The 26,946-nt window shown below is 47.2% G+C and overlaps 1 protein-coding gene across 1 annotated transcript in view; it reads right to left on the bottom strand.

Moving 5' to 3' along the window:
- Window positions 1-23,171: 23,171 nt before the first annotated feature.
- The window catches only part of LOC134983428 (paternally-expressed gene 3 protein-like), a 239,981-nt gene continuing 236,206 nt past the window's right edge, over window positions 23,172-26,946 (bottom strand). Inside the window, exon 8 of the mRNA XM_063949109.1 lies at window positions 23,172-25,435. Coding sequence (XP_063805179.1) covers window positions 24,143-25,435 — 1,293 coding nt within the window. The 3' untranslated portion in view covers window positions 23,172-24,142. The remainder of the gene's footprint in view (window positions 25,436-26,946) is intronic.

Below are 26,946 nucleotides of genomic sequence, written 5' to 3'. Positions count from 1 at the left end.
TGAAGGAGGTCTGAAGAAGCAGAGGTCGTACGCCCAGGTTCGTCAAAGATGCGTCGGAATGCGGCAACAAACTCTGTATAGTTATTCAACAAAGCATCTGCTCGCTCCCACAGCGGAGAGACCCAGTTCAGGGCAGAGCCGGCTAAAAGAGAAACAATATAAGCAACCTTTGTTCTAGGTGTTGGAAAGTTCTGTGGTTGCAATTCAAAATGAACCTCGCATTGATTCAAAAATCCACGACACATCTTAGCATTACCATCAAATTTACTTGGAGTAGGTAGATGGATGCGAGACATTGGAACAGGAGCAACTGGAGAGTTAGAAACTGTGGAACTAGGAACAGGAGCAGAAACTGATGAGGACACTGAAGAGACTGAGGTTGGAAATTACTGTTGCAGAGTATGTAAGCGAGAAGACATTTCTTGCAGAAATTGTATAATCTGCTGCTGTGCAGCCTCTTGACCATCCAGTCGTGACACTAAGCCTTGGAGTGTCCCTGACCCCACACTCTGACCACCGTCCGGGTCCATGGGCCTCAGACAAACTGTCAGGTCTCTGGATTTGTCTGTCCCCGGCGGGGGTGCTAGTGGGTCAGTGTTGGTGCGATGTATAAAGCGGGGAGGGAATATGAAAGTCCAGCGCATAAGCGCTGATATTTATTATACAGGAATCACAGAGTAAATGGCATAGCAGTGAATGACAAACTGAACCCAGGCAATAAAGTAACTGTGATTGGTAATTGAATCCAAAACAACTGAAAAGTCTCTTGCAACAGAAATATAAAGTGACTTGATGCTGAATGTGAATAAAATAAACAGAACTCCGGTAAGACTTGAAAAGCACACAGTCTCTGTATAACAAAGTCCTTATGGCCACACTAGGCCCAAGCAGGAGACAGTCTCTATGCAATGAGATGATATAACTTGCAGAGATGCACAGATGGTATGCAATTAGCAGTGCACAGGTAATAATGAATGCAACACCTGAGGAGAGTCTCTTACTGCTTGATGAGCTGGTAACTGGCTGTGGATGAAGTCTGAAGAAAACAGGAGAGCTGTAGTGAGATGAGATGACAGGAGGTAACCACGGGGAATCGCTGGAAACAGGAACACAGGAGTCCGGAGAACAAGGCACACCGAATGTCTCGTTGTCTGAGGCAATGTGAGTGAGCCACGGACTGGGAGTTATACCCATGGCTCTGCAGTGATTGGTCACTGAACTCTGGGTGGAGACATAGTGCTGGATTGCACACCTGGATCAGCTGAGTGCAGGAGTCATGGCAACGACCTCACAGGCAGGACACCGGCACACAGCAGAATGCACATAGGACCGGACTCAGGGGTACTCAGCAAGGTGGAAGATGACGCTTGCGGTCCATACACACCTGCAGCCGCACCTGGGGCCATGACCTCCGGAGGACCGCACACCAGCGCGCTGGTAGGTGAGACGTAGCAGAGCGCTGATTCCTCACACAGAGGTACTGAGGCACGGAGGTGCTGTGGCACGGAGGTACTGAGGCACGGAGGTGCTGGAAGCACGGAGGTACTGAGGCACGGAGGTACTGAGGCACGGAGGTACTGAGGCACGGAGGTGCTGGAAGCACGGAGGTGCTGGAAGCACGGAGGTGCTGAGGCATGGAGGTACTGAGGCACGGAGGTGCTGGAAGCACGGAGGTACTGAGGCACGGAGGTGCTGGAAGCACGGAGGTACTGAGGCACGGAGGTACTGAGGCACGGAGGTACTGGAAGCACGGTGATGACGGAAGCATGGAGGTACTGAGGCACGGAGGTACTGAGGCACGGAGGTACTGAGGCATGGAGGTACTGAGGCACGGAGGTACTGAGCTCTGGAGATCCCAACTACAACAGTAGTAAAACTGAAACATGACAGCTGTGGTTTTCAGTGGAGAACACGGAATTCAGTACTGTGCCTTTAAGACGAAACATTGCAGCTGTGCCTTTACATTGAGACTCAGGGAAATGGTGAAATCAAATGGCAACACACAAGTAAAACAAACGGTAACAAGGGAACAGAGTTTCCACAGGAACTTAGGTACAAAGGTTACCTTAAAGGAGCTCAGCATAAAGACTCACACAAGGCTGTATGTGACACGAGGAACTGGCCCAGATTCTAACTCAGACTCCTGATTTATACTTCCTGGTCCTTGGTGATTGGTGAGCAGGATTAGGTGATGCAAAGAGTCTCAGGCTGGCAGAGGATTGAACATCTCTGGGTCAGGTGAACAGTCACTGTCATGTGACTACTCTAGCCAAGGCTGTGATGTAGAATGAGGCCTAGCAGGCCGAGAGAACACTGAAGCCTGGACTTCTGCAAAACACAGGATGCTGGCTTTTAGACCTAAAGTTTAGATTACTGAATTCAGCCTCACACAGGAGATCACCACAGGTGGAGCTAATTAACTATTACCTCTCAGGCAGAGAACTCAGGAAAACTCAGTGCTGACAAGCTGTTTAACTCCGTGAGTGAAAAGACACAGGATCCAGGACAGATGGCAGGGGTAAGTCACCAAATATAAAACCTACAGTCAGGATTGTGACAGTATCCCCCTCTTCAAGGGTGGACTCCGGACACCCATCTTGAATCTTAGAGGAACTTGAGAAATTCATACAGAAGAATTTAGGACCTTCGTTGATGCAGAATCCAAAGGTTTAGGACTAAATTCTTTAACTACAGCATTACTAAAAGTCTGTAAGTCATGGAACACAGGATCATTACTCTCAAAAAGCATGTTGGCCCACTCCAAAGCTCTTCCTCTGAATGCCAGGAACAAATATCGAGTAACGTTGGAAGGAGTTACTGCACCTGAAGGATCAGACTCCATCCGAGAGAGAAATTGTTCAACCAGAGCGACATATTGCAATAAATCTCCATCAAAGTAAATAGGTGGAAAACCATCAGACGAAAGCTTAGAGGCTGAAACTGAAGAAAGCTTTGGCTGGACGAGTAGGACTGGATTGGATCCGAGGATACTTGAATTGGCTGGAGCCAAAGGAGACTGACCAGGCTGGTCCTGGAGTATTGCTGGACCGGCTGAAACCGGGATGGACTGACCAGGCGGAGCCTGGAGTATTGCTGGACCGGCTGGAACCGGGACGGACTGACCAGGCAGGACCTGGAGTATTGCTGGACCGGCTGGAACCGGGACGGACTGACCAGGCAGGGCCTGGAGTATTGCTGGACCGGCTGGAACCGGGACGGACTGACCAGGCTGGGCCTGGAGTATTGCTGGACTGGCTGGAACCGGGACGGACTGACCAGGCTGGGCCTGGAGTATTGCTGGACCGGCTGGAACCGAGATGGACTGAGCTCTTTCTTCACAGGGCTGAACTAAGCCAGGAGCCCCCTCTTCACGGGGCTGGGCTGAGGCAAGAGCCCCCTCTTCACGGGGCTGGGCTGAGGCAAGAGCCCCCACTTCACGGGGCTGGGCTGAGGCAAGAGCCCCCACTTCACGGGGCTGGGCTGAGGCAAGAGCCCCCACTTCACGGGGCTGGGCTGAGGCAAGAGTCCCCTCTTCACGGGGCTGGGCAGCACTCTGTAGAATCTCTGGCTGGGCAGCACTCTGTAGAATCTCTGGCTGGGCAGCACTCTGAAGACTCTCTGGCTGGGCAGCACTCTGAAGACTCTTTGGCTGGGCAGCACTTTGAAGACTCTCTGGCTGGGCAGCACTCTGAAGACTCTCTGGCTGGGCAGCACTCTGAAGACTCTCTGGGGCTGGACGCTCTGAACCCCTCACTGGGGCTGGACGCTCAGAAGACGCCCCTCCTGGGGCTGGACGCTCTGAAGACGCTCCTCCTGGGGCTGGACGCTCTGAAGACGCCCCTCCTGGGGCTGTGGACACGGACTCCTCTGTGACTGTAAATGGCTTGAACATTCTTCTCTGGACACCCAACTTGGGATAAGGTCTTTTAACCACCGGACCCCAGTTATAAATTTGAGTCTCTCTCAGAAGAGTAGCCTTCTTGATACCCCCGTCAGCAGCAGAAGGATCGGATACTGTAGATGACTTGTAGACAAGAGCACTATGATACTGAGATTTGACACTATTACCTGGCTTGCGAAGAATGCAGTCTTTAACAAAATGACCAGAATTTCCACAGTAAAGACAGAGATGTAGCTCCTTACGCCGCTGACGTTCAGCTTCAGAGAGCTTGGGCCGTGGATAGCTCTGATGAAAAACTTTCCCTTGCGCAGAGGAAGAGACTCTATTAACTGGATGGGAGAAAACAGGATCAACAACGTTGGTAGTATTTCTGAGGAGATCAGGCATCACAGAGAGAATACTAGGCAAAAGTTCTTGTAACTGTAGTAACATCTGGTAGAACATCTGCAGTTGGTCAGGAGTCTTAGAGCAGAAGGTCAGAGAATCTCTGGAGGACAAATTCCGCTGCAGACACTGTGCCAATTGATGCTGAGTCGACTCCAGACCTTCCAAGCGTCCTGCAATATTGCTTAGAAGGTCATGTGTCAGACAAACACTTTCGGCCGGGTCCATGTGGCCAGTTCCTACTGTCATGACTGAGGTTTTGTGAACCCGGTGTAGTGAAATCTGTGCGGGCGACTGGAGGATTAAGTGAATACTACCACTGAACTGGTTTGGAAATGTTGTGGACTCGAGGATTCCTCCGATGACTGGGAAGAGGAACCGCGGCAGAGATGGCCGAATCTAGGCTCTCCTCATACAGGATTAGGTCGGCAGACAGGAAGCACGTGGGGGCGCTGAAGGTCTCCTGAAAGACAGAACTGGAAAGGCGCTGATGAATCAGTGAAGAATACCAGGTTCAACTGTGCTAAAGGGCACGGGGTGCTTGGAGACACTGAGGTGCTTGGGGACACTGAGATGCTTGGAGACACTGAGGTGCTTGGAGACACTGAGGTGCTTGGAGACATTGAGGTACTTGGAGACACTGAGGTACTTGGAGACACTGAGGTGCGTAGAGGCACTGGGGTGCGTAGAGGCACTGGGGTGCTGAGGCACGGAGGTGCTGGGAGCACGGTGATGCTGAGGCACGGAGGTACTGAGGCACGGAGGTGCTGTGGCACGGAGGTACTGAGGCACGGAGGTGCTGGAAGCACGGAGGTGCTGAGGCACGGAGGTACTGAGGCACGGAGGTACTGAGGCATGGAGGTATTGAGGCACGGAGTTGCTGGAAGCACGGAGGTGCTGAGGCACTGAGGTACTGAGGCACGGAGGTGCTGGAAGCACGGAGGTACTGAGGCACGGAGGTACTGAGGCACGTAGGTGCTGGAAGCACAGAGATGATGGAAGCATGGAGGTACTGAGGCACGGAGGTACTGAGGCACGGAGGTACTGAGCTCTGGAGATCCCAACTACAACAGTAGTAAAACTGAAACACGACAGCTGTGGTTTTCAGTGGAGAACAAGGAATTCAGTACTGTGCCTTTAAGACGAAACATTGCAGCTGTGCCTTTACATTGAGACTCAGGGAAATGGTGAAATCAAATGGCAACACACAAGTAAACCAAACGGTAACAAGGGAACAGAGTTTCCACAGGAACTTAGGTACAAAGGTTACCTTAAGGGAGCTCATCATAAAGACTCACACAAGGCTGTATGTGACACGAGGAACTGGCCCAGATTCTAACTCAGACTCCTGATTTATACTTCCTGGTCCTTGGTGATTGGTGAGCAGGATTAGGTGATGCAAAGAGTCTCAGGCTGGCAGAGGATTGAACAACTCTGGGTCAGGTGAACAGTCACTGTCATGTGACTACTCTAGCCAAGGCTGTGATGTAGAATGAGGCCTAGCAGGCCGAGAGAACACTGAAGCCTGGACTTCTGCAAAACACAGGATGCTGGCTTTTAGACCTAAAGTTTAGATTACTGAATTCAGCCTCACACAGGAGATCACCACAGGTGGAGCTAATTAACTATTACCTCTCAGGCAGAGAACTCAGGAAAACTCAGTGCTGACAAGCTGTTTAACTCCGTGAGTGAAAAGACACAGGATCCAGGACAGATGGCAGGGGTAAGTCACCAAATATAAAACCTACAGTCAGGATTGTGACAGTATCCCCCTCTTCAAGGGTGGACTCCGGACACCCATCTTGAATCTTAGAGGAACTTGAGAAATTCATACAGAAGAATTTAGGACCTTCGTTGATGCAGAATCCAAAGGTTTAGGACTAAATTCTTTAACTACAGCGTTACTAAAAGTCTGTAAGTCATGGAACACAGGATCATTACTCTCAAAAAGCATGTTGGCCCACTCCAAAGCTCTTCCTCTGAATGCCAGGAACAAATATCGAGTAACGTTGGAAGGAGTTACTGCACCTGAAGGATCAGACTCCATCCGAGAGAGAAATTGTTCAACCAGAGCGGCATATTGCAATAAATCTCCATCAAAGTAAATAGGTGGAAAACCATCAGACGAAAGCTTAGAGGCTGAAACTGAAGAAAGCTTTGGCTGGACAAGTAGGACTGGATTGGATCCGAGGATACTTGAATTGGCTGGAGCCAAAGGAGACTGACCAGGCTGGTCCTGGAGTATTGCTGGACCGGCTGAAACCGGGACGGACTGACCAGGCGGAGCCTGGAGTATTGCTGGACCGGCTGGAACCGGGACGGACTGACCAGGCAGGACCTGGAGTATTGCTGGACCGGCTGGAACCAACACGGACTGACCAGGCTGGGCCTGGAGTATTGCTGGACCGGCTGGAACCGGGACGGACTGACCAGGCTGGGCCTGGAGTATTGCTGGACCGGCTGGAACCGGGATGGACTGAGCCCTTTCTTCACGGGGCTGAACTAAGGCAGGAGCCCCCTCTTCACGGGGCTGGGCTGAGGCAAGAGCCCCCTCTTCACGGGGCTGGGCTGAGTCAAGGATGCTGGCTTTTAGACCTAAAGTTTAGATTACTGAATTCAGCCTCACACAGGAGATCACCACAGGTGGAGCTAATTAACTATTACCTCTCAGGCAGAGAACTCAGGAAAACTCAGTGCTGACAAGCTGTTTAACTCCGTGAGTGAAAAGACACAGGATCCAGGACAGATGGCAGGGGTAAGTCACCAAATATAAAACCTACAGTCAGGATTGTGACAGTAACACACAGTGACATGATGTGAGGGGGAGAGCAGGAGTATAATAGGGGCTGATGGCTCCTGATGTATGAGATACACCAGAGAGTGTGGGGAGGAGACTGGTCAGATCTCTGGGCTGGTAACTCACAGTGACATGATGTGAGTAGGAGAGCAGGAGTATAATAGGGGCTGATGGCTCCTGATGTATGAGATACACCAGAGAGTGTGGGGAGGAGACTGGTCAGATCTCTGGGCTGGTAACACACAGTGACATGATGTGAGGGGGAGAGCAGAAGTATAATAGGGGCTGATTGCTCCTGATGTATGAGATACACCAGAGAGTGTGGGGAGGAGACTGGTCAGATCTATGGGCTGGTAACACACAGTGACATGATGTGAGGGGGGGTGCAGGAGTATAATAGGGGCTGATGGCTCCTGATGTATGAGATACACCAGAGAGTGTGGGGAGGAGACTGGTCAGATCTCTGGGCAGGTAACACACAGTGACATGATGTGAGGGGGTAAGCAGGAGTATAATAGGGGCTGATGGCTCCTGAAGTATGAGATACACCAAGGATTGTGGGTAGGAGACTGGTCAGATCTCTGGGCTGATAACACACAGTGACATGATGTGAGGGGGAGAGCAGAAGTATAATAGGGGCTGATGGCTCCTGATGTATGAGATACACCAGAGAGTGTGGGGAGGAGACTTTTCAGATCTCTGGGCTGGTAACACACAGTGACATGATGTGAGGGGAGAGCAGGAGTATAATAGGGGCTGATGGTTCCTGATGTATGATATACACCAGAGAGTGGGGAGGAGACTGGTCAGATCTCTGGGCTGGTAACACACAGTGACATGATGTGAGGGAGAGAGCAGGAGTATAATAGGGGCTGATGTCTCCTGACTCCTCCACTGGGCAGATACATTTCTGTAAATGCCGATTTACATACAGGACTAAAAGCAACACTTTAAAAAGACATTCAATACACTTTAAATGGAGCTGCTGCGGCCACTGTAATTAATCCTTAGCCTACGTACTTTTTACACTAATTGCGTACAAGGCCCCGTACTAACGCCGCGCTGGCTGTACAAAGTACACGCAGCGCGTACACACCCAAAGACACGCCGTGAGCACTTAGCAGCTACACGTGTGATTGAAATACACTTTATAACCTTAGCAGGGAAAGGAGACACGACACCAGATTGTATTTAAAATGCCTGGTTCCAACACACCAACTTATAATTACTGAAAGGGGGGTTACAAAAACAACTGTCAGAGAAATGTAGACCCCTTATACTGGGACTGAATGCTTATAGTGTTAAAAGCTTGATGTATCAATATATTCCTAGGTGCAGAAAACATATATTCTGAACCATGTATAAAAAAGTGTTCTTTTGTCTGCACCTGCTTTTTGCTAATTGTGCTTTATGTGTATGTATCTACTGATAAGGGCCACTTTCTGTCATTAGGGGGCTGAGAGTGGTGTATAGTGCTTTATTACTAACTCGAGGCCCCTAAGTGACTCCCTGGGGCATTTCCTGGCTCATAATTAGGAATAAGTATTGTATTCGGATGACAGTAATATAGACGAACTGTGTTCCCGGTCATGTAAGCCATTTCTGATGTAATGTGTATTCTATGCTATATAAACTGTGATCGCTGTAACCCAAATTGTCTCTCTGAGCCTGCGTGCTCTGCTGACACCCATCTGGGCCTAGATGCAAAATAAACCATATATGCTTTTTCATCTGATCCTGGCGTATCTCCTCGATTGATTGCTATCACAATTTGGTGTTACTTTTGCCCGGTTGGACGATTAGCTTCGCATACGGGACGACACGACTGCTGGGTCTTCTGCCGCAGAAACTAAACAGCGCTGTAAGGTGAGAAATTTTCATCACACCTTCCCTTTTTCTGCGGCATAGCGATACAGCAAGTCTGTCCCGTGTGTGCAGTGCTCGCTCCAAAAAGAACATCGTTCCTGAAGTAAGGAATAGACGAAAAAGCATATTTTTCTGTGTCTATAGATATGTATGAAATGTATGAATAATACTTCTTTTTCTAGAACTAACATCTATCTAACACCATTCTTTCCAGAAAGCATTACTATTTCTATTTACTGCAATACTCAAACTTGTGCATATATTGCTTTTACCTTATTTTCAGGTTCTAACCTTATTTTTTCCATCAATAATATAAAAGGTATACATTGTATAACTTACAGTTGTGTTAATAAGCATTGAAGGTTGGAAATGTATAGGGTTAAACCGATGCAATAGCTGCTACAAGTATTTTGTGTTGCGATGTGTGTATGTAAGAGATGAATGACGCTGAGTACATGTGTATAAACAGAACTCTGTACCCATGCCAGGGACGGAGAAAAGGTAAAGCTTCTCATATCTGCCTTTATAACGCAGGGGGGAAAGAGATATATTTGTGTGACTTTTTCTTGCCCAAGGTATGATGAAGGTATAAGGAAAATTGTGGGACCCTCTCTCATAGCAGGCATTGTGAGTACTTGATAGGAAATAGAGCTGTGTGATCATTTTTGTTGAGAAACTTATAACAGCCTGGGGAGAGAGAGGTTTAGCACTCTCGTCAGACGTGACACTTGTGGGTATACTTTACTGTATTGAAAATAATTGATTCATCTCCCTGCTGTGGCAGGAGACTCCATTTGCTTGTGAGAGACGTTTTTTGAGATAAAATTGTGTACACTAGTGGTAAGGCAAACGGAGCAAAATCAGTCCACAAAGAGTGATTCCCTCTGAGTGCACCGGCTAGTGTTAGGAGTTGCGAGTATGGTGATATTGCGGTGAAATCTTTGAAAGAATGGAATAAGAGAACACAGAATTATCTAACCTTTCCTTTTACAGGTACCTTTGATGCAAATGTTTTGAATACTTTAGGAAATAAGTTGATAAGTTGCAATGAATGTAAATCTTATTGTTTGTGGGTAGCTGATGCACTTTTATTGTCACCTCCAATACAAAACCCTCCGCCTTATGCGGCAAAAATACGGTCTTAATAACACACAGTTAAGGAAATTAGAGAAAGGGAGGAGGCATTATACCCCCATTTGCATCAGATTATCCAGAACCCACAGAGTTAAGGGACACTGGCAATAGACACTCCCTGATCATTGCCTCTGCTCCTTCCTCTATAAGAAGAGTAGAGGGTGAACGGTCCATAGAAACCCCTTAAGTTGCTGCTGCCATTTCTTCCCTCTCTGATAATGGGTGTAGTAGTGTATGCCGGCGTCCGGGCTCCCGGCGACCAGCATAGCGGCACCGGAATCCCGACCGCCGGCATACCAACAGCTGGGCAAGCGCAAATGAGCCCCTTGCAGGCGTGCTGCGCTCACCACGCTGCGCCATGCTATTTATTCTCCCTCCAGGAGGGTCGTGGACCCCCACAAGGGAGAAATGTCGGTATGCCGGCGGTCGGGATTCCGGCGCCAGGATGCTGGACGTCAGGAGCCTGACCGCCGGCATACAGAAGACCACCCCTGATAACACTAGACTACAGGAAACTTCAGTTCATGTTCAGGGACACTGGACTACGTTGTAATACTTTTAGGCACAGGTAGAGGTCAACGCATGATACCGCAGACCTTAACCCCTGCAGATCCTGGTACGTTGCATCCGACCTTATACCCGGTCAGGCTTATCACAGCCCCTCCAGCTGGGGGTGTGGGGCCGGCTGTTACATACTCCAAGCATGTTCCCTGGGCGGCAGCAGACCTTAGAGCCCTAGCAGAAAAGATGCCCGACCCTAGAAAAGATCCCAGGACAGGGTAGGATCATTTATTTCTAACTAAAAATATTCACCAGCCCACATATAGAGATGTTTTGCAATTACTACTTGCTGTATTTAAACCCAATGATTATACGTCCCTGATGCAGCAATTTAAAATAGGATTCTACTGCTGATAAGCTTAATAGTGATCAGCTAGTTGCCAAATGGTTAGAACTAGAAACAGCATTTAACAAAACATTCCCTGCCATAATTGATTTTGAAAATAGTTTAGTGAAAAAGGATAAACAGACAACAGAAGTTAATGAATATGCAGATTAAAGCAGCTGAGCAAAGTGCTCAGCCAGTACACAAGGCACTGTCCAGTGGGAGGGGGCCGCTCCCCGGAGAGCTATAGTGTGCTACAACTGTCGGGAAAAGGGACACTTGTCATATGATTGTAAAAATCCCTCCGTGCAGGGGAGACTTAAATCATCTGACAACTACAATCATAGGGACTTTAGACACCGTCCCGGGAATAGAGATTGACAGAAAGTCAAGGCTCCGGTGTATCCTGTATTGGCTACAGATAATCATCCCATGGTAAATGTCATAATAAATAATAAGCCAATTTCTTATTTAATAGACACCGGAGCCTCTGTTTTATCAATAGCAGGTAATCAGGATATTCCTACCTCTGACAAAACTGTCACTGCAGTAGGAATCTCAAACAGTCCCGTTGAAATTACGCTTTCAGAGCCCTTGACTGTCACGCTATGGGGTAAATTTACTAAGGTGGGAGATTTTTAGAACTGGTGATGTTGCCCATGGCAACCAATCAGATTCTACTTACCATTTATCTAGCTACTTCTAGCAGATAATAGATATAATCTGATTGGTTGTCATGGGCAACATCACCAGTTCTAAAAATCTCCCACCTTAGTAAATTTACTCCTATGTCCTCTTACAAACATGCTTTTTGTTGTTGTCCACCAGTGCCCCTGTCAGTTTGCTTAGTCGCGATCTCCTCTCAAAACTTCGATGTTATATCAGCTGCTCACCTGCTGGATTCTCTCTGCATGTTCCAGAGCAACACACTGATGCCGTATGAGACGCCCTGTGGCAGTATGATGACAACAGGCTTATGCCTGTCTCACAGGCGCTGCCAGGCTGGCTTTCAGAAATCCCTGAGCAATTGTGGACAATAGAGGCATTGACACCATCATCAGCGCTAGGCATTCCACATTAGAACAAGCTTTGTCCTTGTTTGGTCATAAAGCGATGAGACATTCTGCAGGTGTGTTAACTCAGCGGCATGGCGATAAACAACGCCCTGTGGCATACTACAGTAGGGTTTTGGACCCAGTTGGCAGAGCCTTGCCGGTGTGTTTGCGAGCAGTGGCTGCTGCCGCAATCTTAGTTCACAAATCTGCAGATATTGTCCTGAATCAACCATTGTATCTGTATGTGCCTCATGCGGTAGCTACTTTACTTACTTGCAAGCAGACACAACATTTAACCACTTCACGGCTCACTAAGGGGGAACTGACTTTGCTAGCACCCAGTAATCTCATTATCCAGCGCTGCAATACATTGAATCTCGCCACCCTTCTGCATGTAAGGGATGAGTCTTTCCAGACTCAGAGGGAGGAGGGGGAAGGTGGGGACACACAAGACACACAGCCCTGGCCTCACTGATGAACCCATCCTGCATGCAGATTTAACACTGTTTGTGGATGGAAGCTGCTTACGACGAGAAGACGGCAGCCTGGGGTCTGCATATGCTGTGTGTACACAGACTGAAACGCTGGAAGCCAGACCCCTGCCAGCCCCTCACCCAGCTCAAAGTGCTGAGCTTGTAGCATTGACCAGAGCTTGCAAACTAGCAAAGGGTAAAATTGTAATCTGACACTGTTGTAAACTTTACACTGACTCGCGCTATGCGTTTGGTGTACTGCAAATTTTGTCTGTAGAAAATGAGAAATTTCCTAACATGTAATTAAGCACCTATAGCGCATGCAGACAAGGTGCGAGAGCTTTTAGAAGCAGTAATGGAACCTGAACAAATTGCGGTCATAAAGTGCCAGGGCCACACTTCTGGCAGAGATGAGGTGTCAAAAGGAAATGCCAGAGTGGATCGAATAGCAAAATCCACGGCTATGTTAAAAGAACAAGTGTATGTAATGTCTGAAATATGTATACCTGATACACAAGCATTGATTTCTATGCAATTAACCTCCAGTCCACAGGAAATCTCCACCTGGGAGCGGGAAGGATGCCAGCCAGATGCTGATGGTTTGTGGCGCAATAGAGAAGGCAAGCCAGTGGCCCCCAGATCACTTTTACCTGCATTAGCTCAGGTCACGCATGGCCTGACCCATGCATCTAAAACTGCAATGACTAATTTAGTCAGGACCTACTGGTACGCCCCTGGATTCTCTGCATTTTCTTCTAAGTTTTGTCAAGGCTGTCTAATTTGTCTCCAAAACAATCCAGGTAGAAAAGTGCCTACAATACCATCACACCTTCCCACCACAGAGGGACAATTTCAGGTGGTAAAAATTGATTACATTCAGTTCCCAAAGGTAAGACAATTGCAGTATGTTTTGACTTTAACTGTTTAGCAGGTGGGTGGAGCATTGCTTGTAGCCACAGCAACAGCTAGTATAACAGCCAAGAAGATAGTACAGGACTTAGTCTGCAGGTATGGACTTCCCCAGGTTATCTCTTCTGACCAAGGTACGCATTTTACCAGAAGGGTTTTTAGAGAAATGTGTGAAATGATGGGCATAAAGCAGCAATTACATGTGCCCTACCACCCCCAGTCAAGTGCAAAAATTGAACGATTAAATCAAACTGTGAAAAATTAATTGCAAAAATGTACCAAACAAACTGGACTCTTGTGGCCTGAGGCTTTGCCTCTTGTTTGGCATTCTATCCGAACCACACCCACGGGGCCATTACGTCTTTCCCCGTATGAAATTCTATTTGGAAAGTTGCCTAATCTTATGATGGTCCCAGCGCCAGACCTCTCTACCGCCCAAGATGTGACTGTTAAATATTTGATTAATATGAGCAGACAGATCAAGACAACTCACGATGCTGTCAGTTCTCAACAACCAAGCAGTCCTGCGGCCTGCCATGACCTAATGCCTGGTGACTTTGTGATGATAAACTTTTTACGTTGCAGTTCCTTGTCCGAGCGGTGGGAAGGACCATTCCAGGTGCTGTTAACGACTCCGACAGCGATGAGAGTCGGCAAAAGATCCACCTGAGTACACGCATCACACTGCAAAAGAGGTCCGATCAGACCCGCCCCGGAGTGAACCCGAGGACATCCTGCAGACCACCTCACCTGTGTTGCTCACAGGACCGTGACCACCAGAAAGGATACAATAAAGCCCCATGGTGAGTTGCCACCTAAGCCGAAAAGAAGCAGAGCTTCTCTACCCGTGAAGACAATGAAGATACTTTTTATCCTGATCTCTGTCTTAACTCCTGTTATGCTGGAGACTCACATCACTGACTATGGACATGAGATAAAAGGAAAGAATGCTATACCTGCCATTCATAAGGCCATTGCAAGAGTTAACAATGAGACTGACTGTGGGGTGTGTACACATTTGCCAATGAATGCTGAATCAGGGATACCCTTAATAGCCATTCCGGTAACTTGGGAAGAAGCCATGAGATTTGATTGGGGATACTGGGAAGAGAATTTTTCCGGAACCACTTATAGTACCAGAATTAGTCCTCTGAGGAGAATAAATTCCCCCCCTTTAGCAAGAGTAGCCAGAGTGGGGCAGCCTGCCATTTGTGTGGTTCATAATGATTTAGCTCAAGGAACACTAGATGATGGTGGGACAAGGGCCATACGTATAGTTAACAGACAGAAGATGGGGGACACTGAATGTCCCAAAGGAGTCCTGGTACTGAATGGGAAGGATGGGGGAAGACATACATTTAGGGATATTTATGGCAATGTCAATAACTCCATGTTTAGAACTTGAGAAGAAAGAGTAGACATTCATGGCCAGGGCCCCTGTAGTACATCAGGTAACATCACTCACTCATTTCTTTCAGCCTTACTTAAAAATGTAAAGGTAGGAGGTGTTGTACTCCCTAGAGGTTTTTACTGGTTCTGTAAAAAAAATGCTTACTCGGGGTTGGCAGTAAATGTTCATATAAATGTGTCCTTTCTTAAATAGCCCCTATGTTAAGGATCACAAGAAAATTACATGGGGCTCCACGTAATATTGATGATAGAGAAGTATTTTACAGGGCGAGGAGAGGCATAGTGTACAAGAATAGATGGGAGCAATTCTTTTACTCACTTTTTCTGTCAGAAAGACTGGAAGCGTACACTCACTATATGGATAGAATAATAAATGAAACTAGTCATGCCATACGAGAAATTAATGAAGAGTTGGCTCAAGTGTGTAAAGTGTCGCTGCAAAATAGGTTTGCTTTAGACCAAGTGCTGGCCTCAGAGGGAGAAACATGTGCCTTCATAGGACAGGAGTGTTGCACTTACATTGCAGACAATTCAGATATAGTGGAAGGACACAGAGAAGTGGAAAAGATGCAGGAAGGAATAAGGAAGATAGGAGGAGAAAGATGGGATCTGTTTGGATTCTTAGGTAGAGGCGTCTCAGCTCTGATAGCCGGATTGTTGCAGTATGTAGTAATTGGAGGATTGGTATTATTACTTTTTACCTGTGTCTGAAGGGTGTGCCAATGATCGTTAGTAAAGGGTGTGAGAGTATTTCAAGATCTGCAATGGGTCCACTTCCCTCTACTTTTCAGCCCTCTTTGTATGTTCCAATGTCCAAAGGGGTGATGCCCCCTGGTCAAAGTTTTCTGCCGTTGGAGCCTGAAATACCTTCTGTTAGTACCTTTCAGATCCTTCGAGCAAGTGACATAGGTGACCAAAGGGCCATTTATGAAAAAGTGGATAGTTGTGTGTGACAAAAGGAATTTGTCAGAGGGAGGAATTGTCAGAGAAATTTAGACCCCTTATACTGGGACTGAATGCGTATAGGGTTAAAAATAAGAATTTACTTACCGATAATTCTATTTCTCGGAGTCCGTAGTGGATGCTGGGGTTCCTGAAAGGACCATGGGGAATAGCGGCTCCGCAGGAGACAGGGCACAAAAAGTAAAGCTTTTCCAGATCAGGTGGTGTGCACTGGCTCCTCCCCCTATGACCCTCCTCCAGACTCCAGTTAGGTACTGTGCCCGGACGAGCGTACACAATAAGGGAGGATTTTGAATCCCGGGTAAGACTCATACCAGCCACACCAATCACACCGTACAACTTGTGATCTAAACCCAGTTAACAGTATGATAACAAAAGGAGCCTCTGAAAGACGGCTTCCTACAACAATAACCCGATTTTTGTAACAATAACTATGTACAAGTATTGCAGAATAATCCGCACTTGGGATGGGCGCCCAGCATCCACTACGGACTCCGAGAAATAGAATTATCGGTAAGTAAATTCTTATTTTCTCTATCGTCCTAGTGGATGCTGGGGTTCCTGAAAGGACCATGGGGATTATACCAAAGCTCCCAAACGGGCGGGAGAGTGCGGATGACTCTGCAGCACCGAATGAGAGAACTCCAGGTCCTCTTTTGCCAGGGTATCAAATTTGTAAAATTTTACAAACGTGTTCTCCCCCGACCACGTAGCTGCTCGGCAGAGTTGTAATGCCGAGACCCCTCGGGCAGCCGCCCAAGATGAGCCCACCTTCCTTGTGGAATGGGCATTTACATATTTTTTGCTGTGGCAAGCCTGCCACAGAATGTGCAAGCTGAATTGTACTACAAATCCAACGAGCAATAGTCTGCTTAGAAGCAGGAGCACCCAGCTTGTTGGGTGCATACAGGATAAACAGCAAGTCAGATTTCCTGACTCCAGCCGACCTGGAAACTATATTTTCAGGGCCCTGACAACATCCAGCAACTTGGAGTCCTCCAAGTCCCTAGTAGCCGCAGGCACCACAATAAGCTGGTTCAGGTGAAACGCTGACACCACCTTAGGGAGAAACTGGGGACGAGTCCACAGCTTTGCTCTGTCCGAATGGACAATCAGATATGGCTTTGTGAGATAAAGCCGCCAATTCTGACACTCGCCTGGCCGAGGCCAGGACCAACAGCATGGTCACTTTCCATGTGAGATATATCAAATCCACAGATTTGAGTTGTTTAAAACAATGTGATTTTAGGAATCCCAAAACTACGTTGAGATCGCCCAGTGCCACTGGAGACATCAAAAGGGGGTTGTATATGCAGTACTCCCTTAACAACTTCTGGACTTCAGGAACTGAAGCCAATTTCTTTCTGGAAGAAAATCGACCGGTCGAAATTTGAACCTTAATGGACCCCAATTTGAGACCCATATACACTCCTGCTTGCAGGAAATGTAGGAATTAACCTAGTTGAAATTCTTCCGTGGAGCCTTCCTGGCCTCACACCATGGAACATATTTTCACCTAAGCGGTGATAATGTTGTGCGGTCACCTCCTTCCTGGCTCTGACCAGGGTAGGGATGACCTCTTCCGGAATGCCTTTTTCCCTTAGGATCCGGCGTTCACCCGCCCTGGCGTCAACGCAGCTGCGGTAAGTCATGGAACAGACATGATTCTTGCTGAATCAAGATCCTTTCTAGTATCTCTTGAAGTTCCGGGTACCAAGTTCTTCTTGGCCAAACCGGAACCACGAGTATAGTTCTTACTCCTCTCCTTCCCATCATTCTCCATACACTGGGTATGAAAGGCAGAGGAGGGAACACATACACCGACTGGTACACCCACGGTGTTACCAGAGCGTCCCAGCTATTGCCTGAGGGTCTCTAGACCTGGCGCTTCATGTGGGACGCCATCATAACCACCTTTGGTCTTTCCCAACGGTTTACAAACATGTGGAAACTTCCAGATGAAGTTCCCACTTTTCCGGGTGGAATTCATTTATGCTGAGGAAATCTTCCTAGTTGTCCACTCCCGGAATGAACACTGCTGACAGTGTTATCACATGATCTTTCGCCCAGCGAAGAATCCTTGCTGTCATTGCCCTCCTGCTTCTTGTGCCGCCCCGTCTGTTTACGTGGGCGACTGCCATGATGATGTCCTACTGGATCAGCACCGGTTGACTTTGAAGCAGAGGTCTTCCTAGGCTCAGAGCATCGTAAATTGCCCTTAGCTCCAGTATATTCATGTGGAGAGAAATCTCCAGACTTGACCACACTTCCTTGGAAATTTCTTCCTTGTGTGACTGTTCCCCAGCCTCTCAGGCTGGCATCCGTGGTCACCAGAACACAGTCCTGAATGCTGAATGTGCTGCCCTCTAGAAGATGAGCACTCTGCAGCCCCCACAGAAGAGACACCCTTGTCCTTGGAGACAGGGTTATCCGCTGATGCATCTGAAGATGCGATCCGGACCATTCGTCCAGCAAATCCCCCTGAAAAGTTTTTGCGTGAGATCTGCCGAATGGAATCGCTTCGTAAGAAGCCACCATTTTTCCCAGGACTCCTGTGCATTGATGCACTGACACTTGGCCTGGTTTTAGGAGGTTTCTGACTAGGTCGGATAACTCCCTGGCTTTCCCCTCCAGGAGAAATACCTCTTTCTGGACTATGCCCAGAATCATTCCTAGGAACAGCAGACGTATCATCGGAAAACAGCTGCGATTTTTGGAATATTTAGAATCCACTCGTGCTGTCGTAGAACTACTTTAGATAGTTCTTTTCCGACCTCCAACTGTTCTCTGGAAACTTGCCCCTTTCAGGATATCGTCCAAGTAAGGGATAATTAAGATGCCTTTCTTCTTTTAAGAATCATCTTTTCGGCCATTACCTTGGTAAAGGCCCGGGGTGCCGTGGATAATTCAACGGCAGCGTCTGAAACTGATATTGACAGTTCTGTATCACGAACCAGAGGTACCCTTGTTGAGAAGGGCAAATTTGGACATGGAGGTAATCCTTGATGTCCAGGGACACCATATAGTCCCCTTTTTTCCGGTTCTCTATCACTGCTCTGAGTGACTCCATCTTGATTTGAACCTTTTTATGTAAGTGTTCAAAGATTTCAGATTTAGACTATGTCTCACCAAGCCGTCTGGCTTCAGTACCACAATATAGTGTGGAAGACTAATACCCTTTTCCTTGTTGTAGGAGGGGTACTTTGATTATCACCTGCTGGAAATACAGCTTGTGAATTTTTTCCAATACTGCCTCCTTGTCGGAGGGAGCCGTTGGTAAAGCAGGCTTCAGGAACCTGCGAGGAAAAAATGTCTCGACTCTCCAATCTGTACCCCTGGGATAATACTTGTATGATCTAGGGGTCAACTGGCGAGTGATCCCACTGCGCGCTGAGACTCTTGAGACTACCCCCCCACTGGTGGAGGGCTTCTTTTCCTGGGAAGGGGCTGCCTGCTGCAGTCTACTTCCCTTTCCTCTATGTCTGGGCAGATATGACTGGCCTTTTGCCTGCTTGCCCACATGGGAACGGAAGGATTGAGGCTGAAAAGACAGTGTCTTTTTCTGCTGAGATGTAACTTGGGGTAAAAAGGTTGGATTTCCCAGCTGTGGCCGTGGCCCCCAGGTCCGACGGACCGACCCCAAATAACTCCTTCCCTTTATATGGCAATACTTCCATGTGCCGTATGGGATCTGTATCACCTGACCACTGTCGTGTCCATGACATCTTCTGGGAGATATGGACAACGCACTTATCTTGATGCCAGAGTGCAAATATCCCTCTGTGCATCTCGCATACATATATATAGAATGCATCCTATTAAATGCTCTATATCAATAAAATATTTTTAGTCAGGGAATTCGACCAAGCCAACCCAGCACTGCATCTCCAGGCTGATGGCGATCGCTGGTCGCAGTATAACCACCGTCTGTGTGTATATACTTTTTAGGATATTTTTCCAGCTGCCTATCAGCTGGCTCCTTGAGGGCGGCCGTATCTGGAGACGGTAACGCCACTTGATAAGCGTGTGAGCGCCTTATCCACCCTAATGGGTGTTTCCCAACGCGCCCTAACTTCTGGCGGGAAAGGGTATAACGCCAATATTTGCTATCGGGGTAAACCCACGCATCATCACACACTTCATTTTATTTTATCTGATTCAGGAAAAACTACAGGTAGTTTTTTCACTTCCACATAATACCCTTTTTTGTGGTACTTGTAGTATCAGAAATATGTAACAGCTCCTTCATTGCCCTTAACGTGTGGCCCTAATGAGGAATACGTTTGTTTATTCACCGTCGACACTGGATTCAGTGTCCGTGTCTGTGTCGACCGACTGAGGTAAATGGGCGTTTTTTATAAAAAAAACCTGACGGTGTTTCTGAGACGCCTGGACCGTTACTAATTGTTTGTCGGCCGTCTCATGTCGTCAACCGACCTTGCAGCGTGTTGACATTCTCACGTAATTCCCTAAATAAGCCATCCATTCCGGTGTCGACTCCCTAGAGAGTGACATCACCATTACAGGCAATTTCTCCGCCTCCTCCAACATCGTCCTCATACATGTCGACACACCCGTACCGACACACAGCACACACACCTGGAATGCTCTGACAGAGGACAGGACCCCACTAGCCCTTTGGAGAGACAGAGGGAGAGTATGCCAGCACACACCAAAAAACGCTATAATTACATAGGGACAACCTTATATAAGTGTTTCTCCCTAATAGCATCTTTATATATATATTTATATCGCCAATTTGTGCCCCCCCTCTCTGTTTAAACCCTGTTTCTGTAGTGCAGTGCAGGGGAGAGCCTGGGAGCCTTCTCTCCAGCCTTTCTGTGAGAGAAAAAATGGCGCTGTGTGCTGAGGAGATAGGCCCCGCCCCTTTTTCGGCGGGCTCGTCTCCCGCTCTTTAGTGAAGTTTGGCAGGGGTTAAATATCTCCATATAGCCTCTGGGGGCTATATGTGAGGTATTTTTAGCCAGTATATAGGTTTACATTTGCCTCCCAGGGCGCCCCCCCCCAGCGCCCTGCACCCTCAGTGACAGCGTGTGAAGTGTGCTGAGAGGAAAATGGCGCACAGCTGCAGTGCTGTGCGCTACCTTTAGAAGACTGTCAGAGTCTTCAGCCGTCGATTCTGGACCTCTTCTAACTTCAGCATCTGCAAGGGGGCCGGCGGCGCGGCTCCGGTGACCATCCAGGCTGTACCTGTGATCGTCCCTCTGGAGCTGATGTCCAGTAGCCAAGAAGCCAATCCATCCTGCACGCAGGTGAGTTCACTTCTTCTCCCCTCAGTCCCTCGTTGCAGTGATCCTGTTGCCAGCAGGACTCACTGTAAAATAAAAAACCTAAGCTAAACTTTCTCTAAGCAGCTCTTTAGGAGAGCCACCTAGATTGCACCCTTCTCGGCCGGGCACAAAAATCTAACTGGAGTCTGGAGGAGGGTCATAGGGGGAGGAGCCAGTGCACACCACCTGATCTGGAAAAGCTTTACTTTTTGTGCCCTGTCTCCTGCGGAGCCGCTATTCCCCATGGTCCTTTCAGGAACCCCAGCATCCACTAGGACGATAGAGAAAGCTTGATGTATCAATATATTCCTAGGTGCAGAAAATATATATTCTGAACCATGTATAAGTGTTGTTTTTCTCTGCACCTGCTTTTTGTTAATTGTGCTTTATGTGTATGTATCTACTGATAAGGGCCACTTTGCGTCATTAGGGGGCTGAGAGTGGTGTATAGTGCTTTATTACTAACTCGTGGCCCCTAAGTGACTGCCCGGGGTCATTCCTGGCCCATAATTATGAATAAGTATTGTATTTGGATGCCTGTAATAAAGACGAACTGTGTTCCCGGTCACGTAAGCCATTTCTGATGTTATGTGTATTGTATACTATATAAGTTGTAATGACTGTAACGCAAATTGTCTCACTGAGCCTGCGTGCTCTGCTGACACCCATCTGGGCCTAGATGCAAAATAAACCATATATGCTTTTTCATCTGATCCTGCGTATCTCCTCGATTGATTGGTATTACACCCCCTAACCAGTCATTACATTTTGCTTAATGGCGCACCTCCAACCAGATTAGCTAATATTTGGTATTAACACTTTTGGATTATTCCCTCTATCGGTTGGTTCATACATAGAAGGATCATAAAACAATTTTCATTTGGGCCTGTGCATAGTCCCTCAGACTTAACGTCTTACCTGGAAATACTTGTGGATGGAGCCCTTCATTCGCTTTGCCGGGATTCAAGGGTGGTCAATCTGTTGAAATCAGAGCACTACATTTTGGCCACCGTGCTCGATCCTAGGTTTAAAGCCTACGTTGTATCTCTCTTTCCGGACACAAGTCTGCAGAGGTGGAAAGACCTGCTGGTGAGAAAATTGTCAGCTCAAGCGGAACGTGACCCGTCAACAGCTCCTCCTTCATTTTCTCCAGCAACTGGGGCTGCGAGGAAAAGGATAACATTTCTGAGCCCACCCACTGGACACAAAAGTAACAATACAAGTGACACATTAACAGGAAATTGTTTCTGTCACCATAGCAACAATTATCTGGAAATAAGATAATACACAGACACATAAAAAGACTCAACGGAAATCTTTTGTTTTTAAACAACTTTATTTCATATCTTTAATACACAGATTTTTCTCTATATTTTAAACTTAAAAAATACTTTGCTCTGCACAACATGGATAAAATATCCTTTAAAGCACAAAAACAATTCAAGTTACATTATAGTATTGCAGGTAAGTAAAACAGATTCATATCAGGAGAGCCAAAACCCTATGGGGGTCATTCAGACCCAGCCACAATAGCGGCCCGGAGCAGTTTGGTGGTGGTGACAAAATGCACATGTGCAGCGGCCGCGCAGACACTCATTGTGGCCGCATCCCTGAGGGGTGAACGCGGACGGGCCGGGACCATTTTCCGGGAGGCTGCGTGATGTCACATCTGCGTTCATCTCTGATTAACCCCTATAAGCTTCCAGAGTGCACCTCATATCTCATCTTTTCCAAGTTACTACAAATGATGAGATCGGTAGCAGCACTACTTTCAGGATTATTATACAGAACACACATAAAGGTTGACACAGCAAATAACAGTAACACATACAAGGGATTAATTAGAAATAAGGAAGCAAGATCATCATTAAGTCTAATTATCAACTGATTCTGTGCGGGACCCATACACCTCTTTACTGCCTCCAGCAGCCCCTGGTACTGCACGGTGACCATCCGCCCTTTCTCCCCTCAATACTGCCACCCACCCTGTCTCCTTCACTACCGCCACCCACCCTGTCTCCTCTCCACTACTGTCACCACCTGCCCCACAACTGCCACTGCCCTGTCTCCCCCCACTACTGCCACCCGCCCTGTCCTCTCCCACTACTGCCACCTCCCTGTCTCCCCCAATACTGTCACTGCCCTGTCTCCCCCTCTGACACCTTAGCACTGCTTGGGGACAATATTACCCAAAGACAGTGCCTCCAGCAGCCCCCGCTACAGCACTAGTACCACAACCCTGTCTCATCCCTGGCATCTCAGAACTTCTTGGGGATTTTTGGCACTGCTGGTAATAGTCCATCTGCAGATGGAAGCAAGCTGGGCAGTAAGGAGGCAGAAGCTGCTTCTGGTACCATGGACCCTGGTCATGTAGGATTGGGAGAGTCAGTAAGATTATGTAATAGAGTCCCCATCTTACAGGCAGCCGGTGAAGGGAGTAGAGAATGGGTGTTATGTGGCAGGAACGAGCTGGTTAGGTAACAGCCTGGCTGCTGCATTCTGTACAAGCTACAAACGGTGCAATTATTTTGCTGGGAGACCCAGGTAGAGGACATTGCAGTACTCTATGCGTGATGATACAAGTGCATGTATTACTGTAGGTAGATCTTCTGAGGGAAATAAGTGCTGGAGTCTGGCTATGTTCCTCACATAAGGATCTGATTGTGGCAGATACCTGATGTCTAAGTGTCACTCCACCATCCAGTACACCAAGATTCCGCACAGGATCAGCATTTTGTAACTCTGAACCCCCAAGCGTAAGTCTGGTTGGTTTGCAAAGCTGAGTTGTAGCCCTGCCCTTTGTTGGTGAGCATCTATCATAAGAACCTGTTTCACCAGGACTGAGTCACAGCCAACTGGCATCACCCACACCTGGAGCTCAGCTAGACAACCATTTAGGAATGGTACTGGGTTCTCAGTACCCGGAGCAAAAGACAGGTCATCTGCATAGCAGTAGATGAGGGCATGACATCTGATTATTTCACACTGCGGTAACATGTATATTGCAAAAAGCATAGAAGATAGGATAAAAACCTTGAAGAACGCATGGCAATGATGAGTATACTGCAGAAGATTAAAATGGTTCCTCACCTGAGTGATGTCTATTGTGTGCAATAAGAGCTGATTTCTCAGAACATGGAAATGGCTTCTCACCTGTGTGACTTCGCTGATGTTTAATAAGAACTGATTTCCGTGCAAAACATTTCCCACACTCAGAACAGGAAAATGGCTTCTCACCTGTGTGACTTCTCTGATGTGTAACAAGACTTGATTTCTGGCTAAAACATTTCCCACACTCAGAACATGGAAATGGATTCTCACATGTGTGAGTTCTCTGATGTTTAACAAGATCTGATTTGTGTGCAAAACATTTCCCACATTCAGAACATGGAAATGGCTTCTCACCTGTGTGACTTCTCTGATGTGTAATAAGTTGTGATTTCCGTGTAAAATATTTCCCACAATCAGAGCAAGAAAACGGCTTCTCATCTGTGTGACATAGCTGATGTGTAACAAGTTGTGATTTAGATGTAAAACATTTCCCACACTCAGAGCAAGAAAATGGCTTCTCACCTGTGTGACGATGCTGATGTGTAACAAAATGTGATTTTTGTGTAAAACATTTCCCACACTCAGAACAAGAAAATGGCTTCTCACCTGTGTGACTTCTGTTGTGTCTAACTAGAGCTGATTTGTGTGCAAAACATTTCCCACACTCAGAGCAAGAAAATGGCTTCTCACCTGTGTGACTTCGCTGATGTATAACAAGACGTGATTCAAATAAACAACATTTCCCACACTCAGAGCAAGAAAATGGCCTTTCACCTGTGTGACTTCTTTGATGTGTAACAAGATATGATTTGTGTGCAAAACATTTCCCACACTCAGAACACGGAAATGACTTCTCGCCTGTGTGACTACGCTGATGTGCAACAAGTTGTGATTTCAGTGTAAAACATTTCCCACACTCAGAACATGGAAATGGTTTCTCACCTGTGTGACTTCGCTGATGTACAACAAGATGTGATTTCAGTGTAAAACATTTCCCACACTCAGAACATATCAGTGGTATTTCACCTGCCTTACCTGTGTGTGGGTTAATAGGCTTTGTGTTCTGTGTAAAACATTTGGCATCTATAGAACAGGGAAACACTGTATCTACTGTCAGAGCTGTAACAGATGCACCAATATCAGAGTGATCAGAAGAACATTTCCCAGGATCAGAGGGATCAGCTGATAGAGCTGGATGTATAATTGGGGTAATGGGGTTATCTCCTGGAGAATCCTGTCTACTGACATTATCTTTTATGTCACAATCCGGGGATAACATTAGATGTCCTTCTGAGATATTCCTGCTTGTGTGTCCATCTGCTGGAAATAAAATACATTATGGAAATGTGACATTTTCTGTAACAATATTAATCTTGTAAACAATAGGAGAAGACGACTCTCTGGGACACTTAATTGTAAATGTGTCTGTATAATAAAACATAACTTTTAATGAAAGCTTTATAATATTGTGTCTCAGACTATCACTGTGTCCACCCTCCTGAGAACACTCACAATAACAAATGTAATATTATAAGACTTAGATATATCTCTCTCTTGTACTGGTAACTAACCATGAAGTATAAATGGAGATGTAGTCACTCGCCAAGTCCTATGTCAGCACCAATGTAAAACAATGGATGGGAAACATATCGTATGAATTGGAGATTCTAGATGAACAATAACATCAGTCATATGAGCTAATGGATCAGAGAAATGTCTCCTAACGTTACTCCTGGAAGCATTGGTAAGGTACCATTCCTTTATGTGTGTGCCAATATGCTGGTAAGCCTGTACATTTGTTACTCGTCCTTATATAAGGTATATTGCTACAGCAGAGTAGGTGTGGAACAAGGTACTTTACATGCAATACACCATATAATACCTGGCAATCATCATCATCTGCTAGGTTATAATACACTCTTACACCCCATCATCAGTGTCTTACCTCTATTGTCTTAATAGTAATAAGGATGATGTGTGTACGGTAAGTATGATACAGAGAATTACATATCAGAATCTATACAGCTGCCGCCATACTTCTGCTTCTCATACGTGTGCTACTGGCAGCAGTGAACATCTGAGTGAGAGTGCAGGGAAGACAGCAGAGTCTGATGAGAAAGAGATTGGATCTGCCTTTGCAGGGATGTACCACACCTGTCACCCCTGTGAGTATATAAAATAATAAGAGGGGAGAGGTCCATCCAGATGTGTTTTCTGGAGCTCTCCTCACTAAGTGGCCTCTTATCTACCCTACCTGATAGCTCTCAGCTGCCGCTGGGACTAAGACCCAATCTATTAGGGGGCGTGGCTTTACAGACATGGAGTAAGCAGCCTTTGATCAGCGCTCTCCATACCAACTATCCTGATTCCATATCCTGGTGTCCCTGCTGTGCCCTGTGCGGCATCTGTGGTGTGGGGGAACTTGCGCTGACCCCGCTGATCCTGCTCCGGACTGTGTACTGCGGCCGCCATGCTAGTGAGGACCCAGAGAGTACTGAAGGGATTGGCGCGCGGGAAGACGCCGCGCCATCAAAGATGGAAGAAGCTGGAGCTGCAGCTGATGCACAGGACAGCGCCGGGTGCAGAAGACGGTGGAGACAGCGGATTAGCGGGGTAAGGTCTGCTATACACCTGTGCCCTGCTGTTCCTGTTCTCCTGAGCCCCAGCCATGACGCCATTGCCACACATACACCCACCCTGCGGGGGGAGATGAGCGCCTGCTGAGAGCGGGAAGAATACATCTGCCTGAGCCCTATTACTGCCTGCTCTAGCCCCAGTAACTCCCTGCTGATATGTGAACTGCTCTACTGTTTATATCTGCTGGGA

Source organism: Pseudophryne corroboree, assembly GCF_028390025.1.
Source record: "Pseudophryne corroboree isolate aPseCor3 chromosome 3 unlocalized genomic scaffold, aPseCor3.hap2 SUPER_3_unloc_15, whole genome shotgun sequence".
Taxonomy (NCBI): Eukaryota; Metazoa; Chordata; class Amphibia; order Anura; family Myobatrachidae; genus Pseudophryne; species Pseudophryne corroboree.
This window is presented reverse-complemented; position numbering and strand designations above follow the sequence as displayed.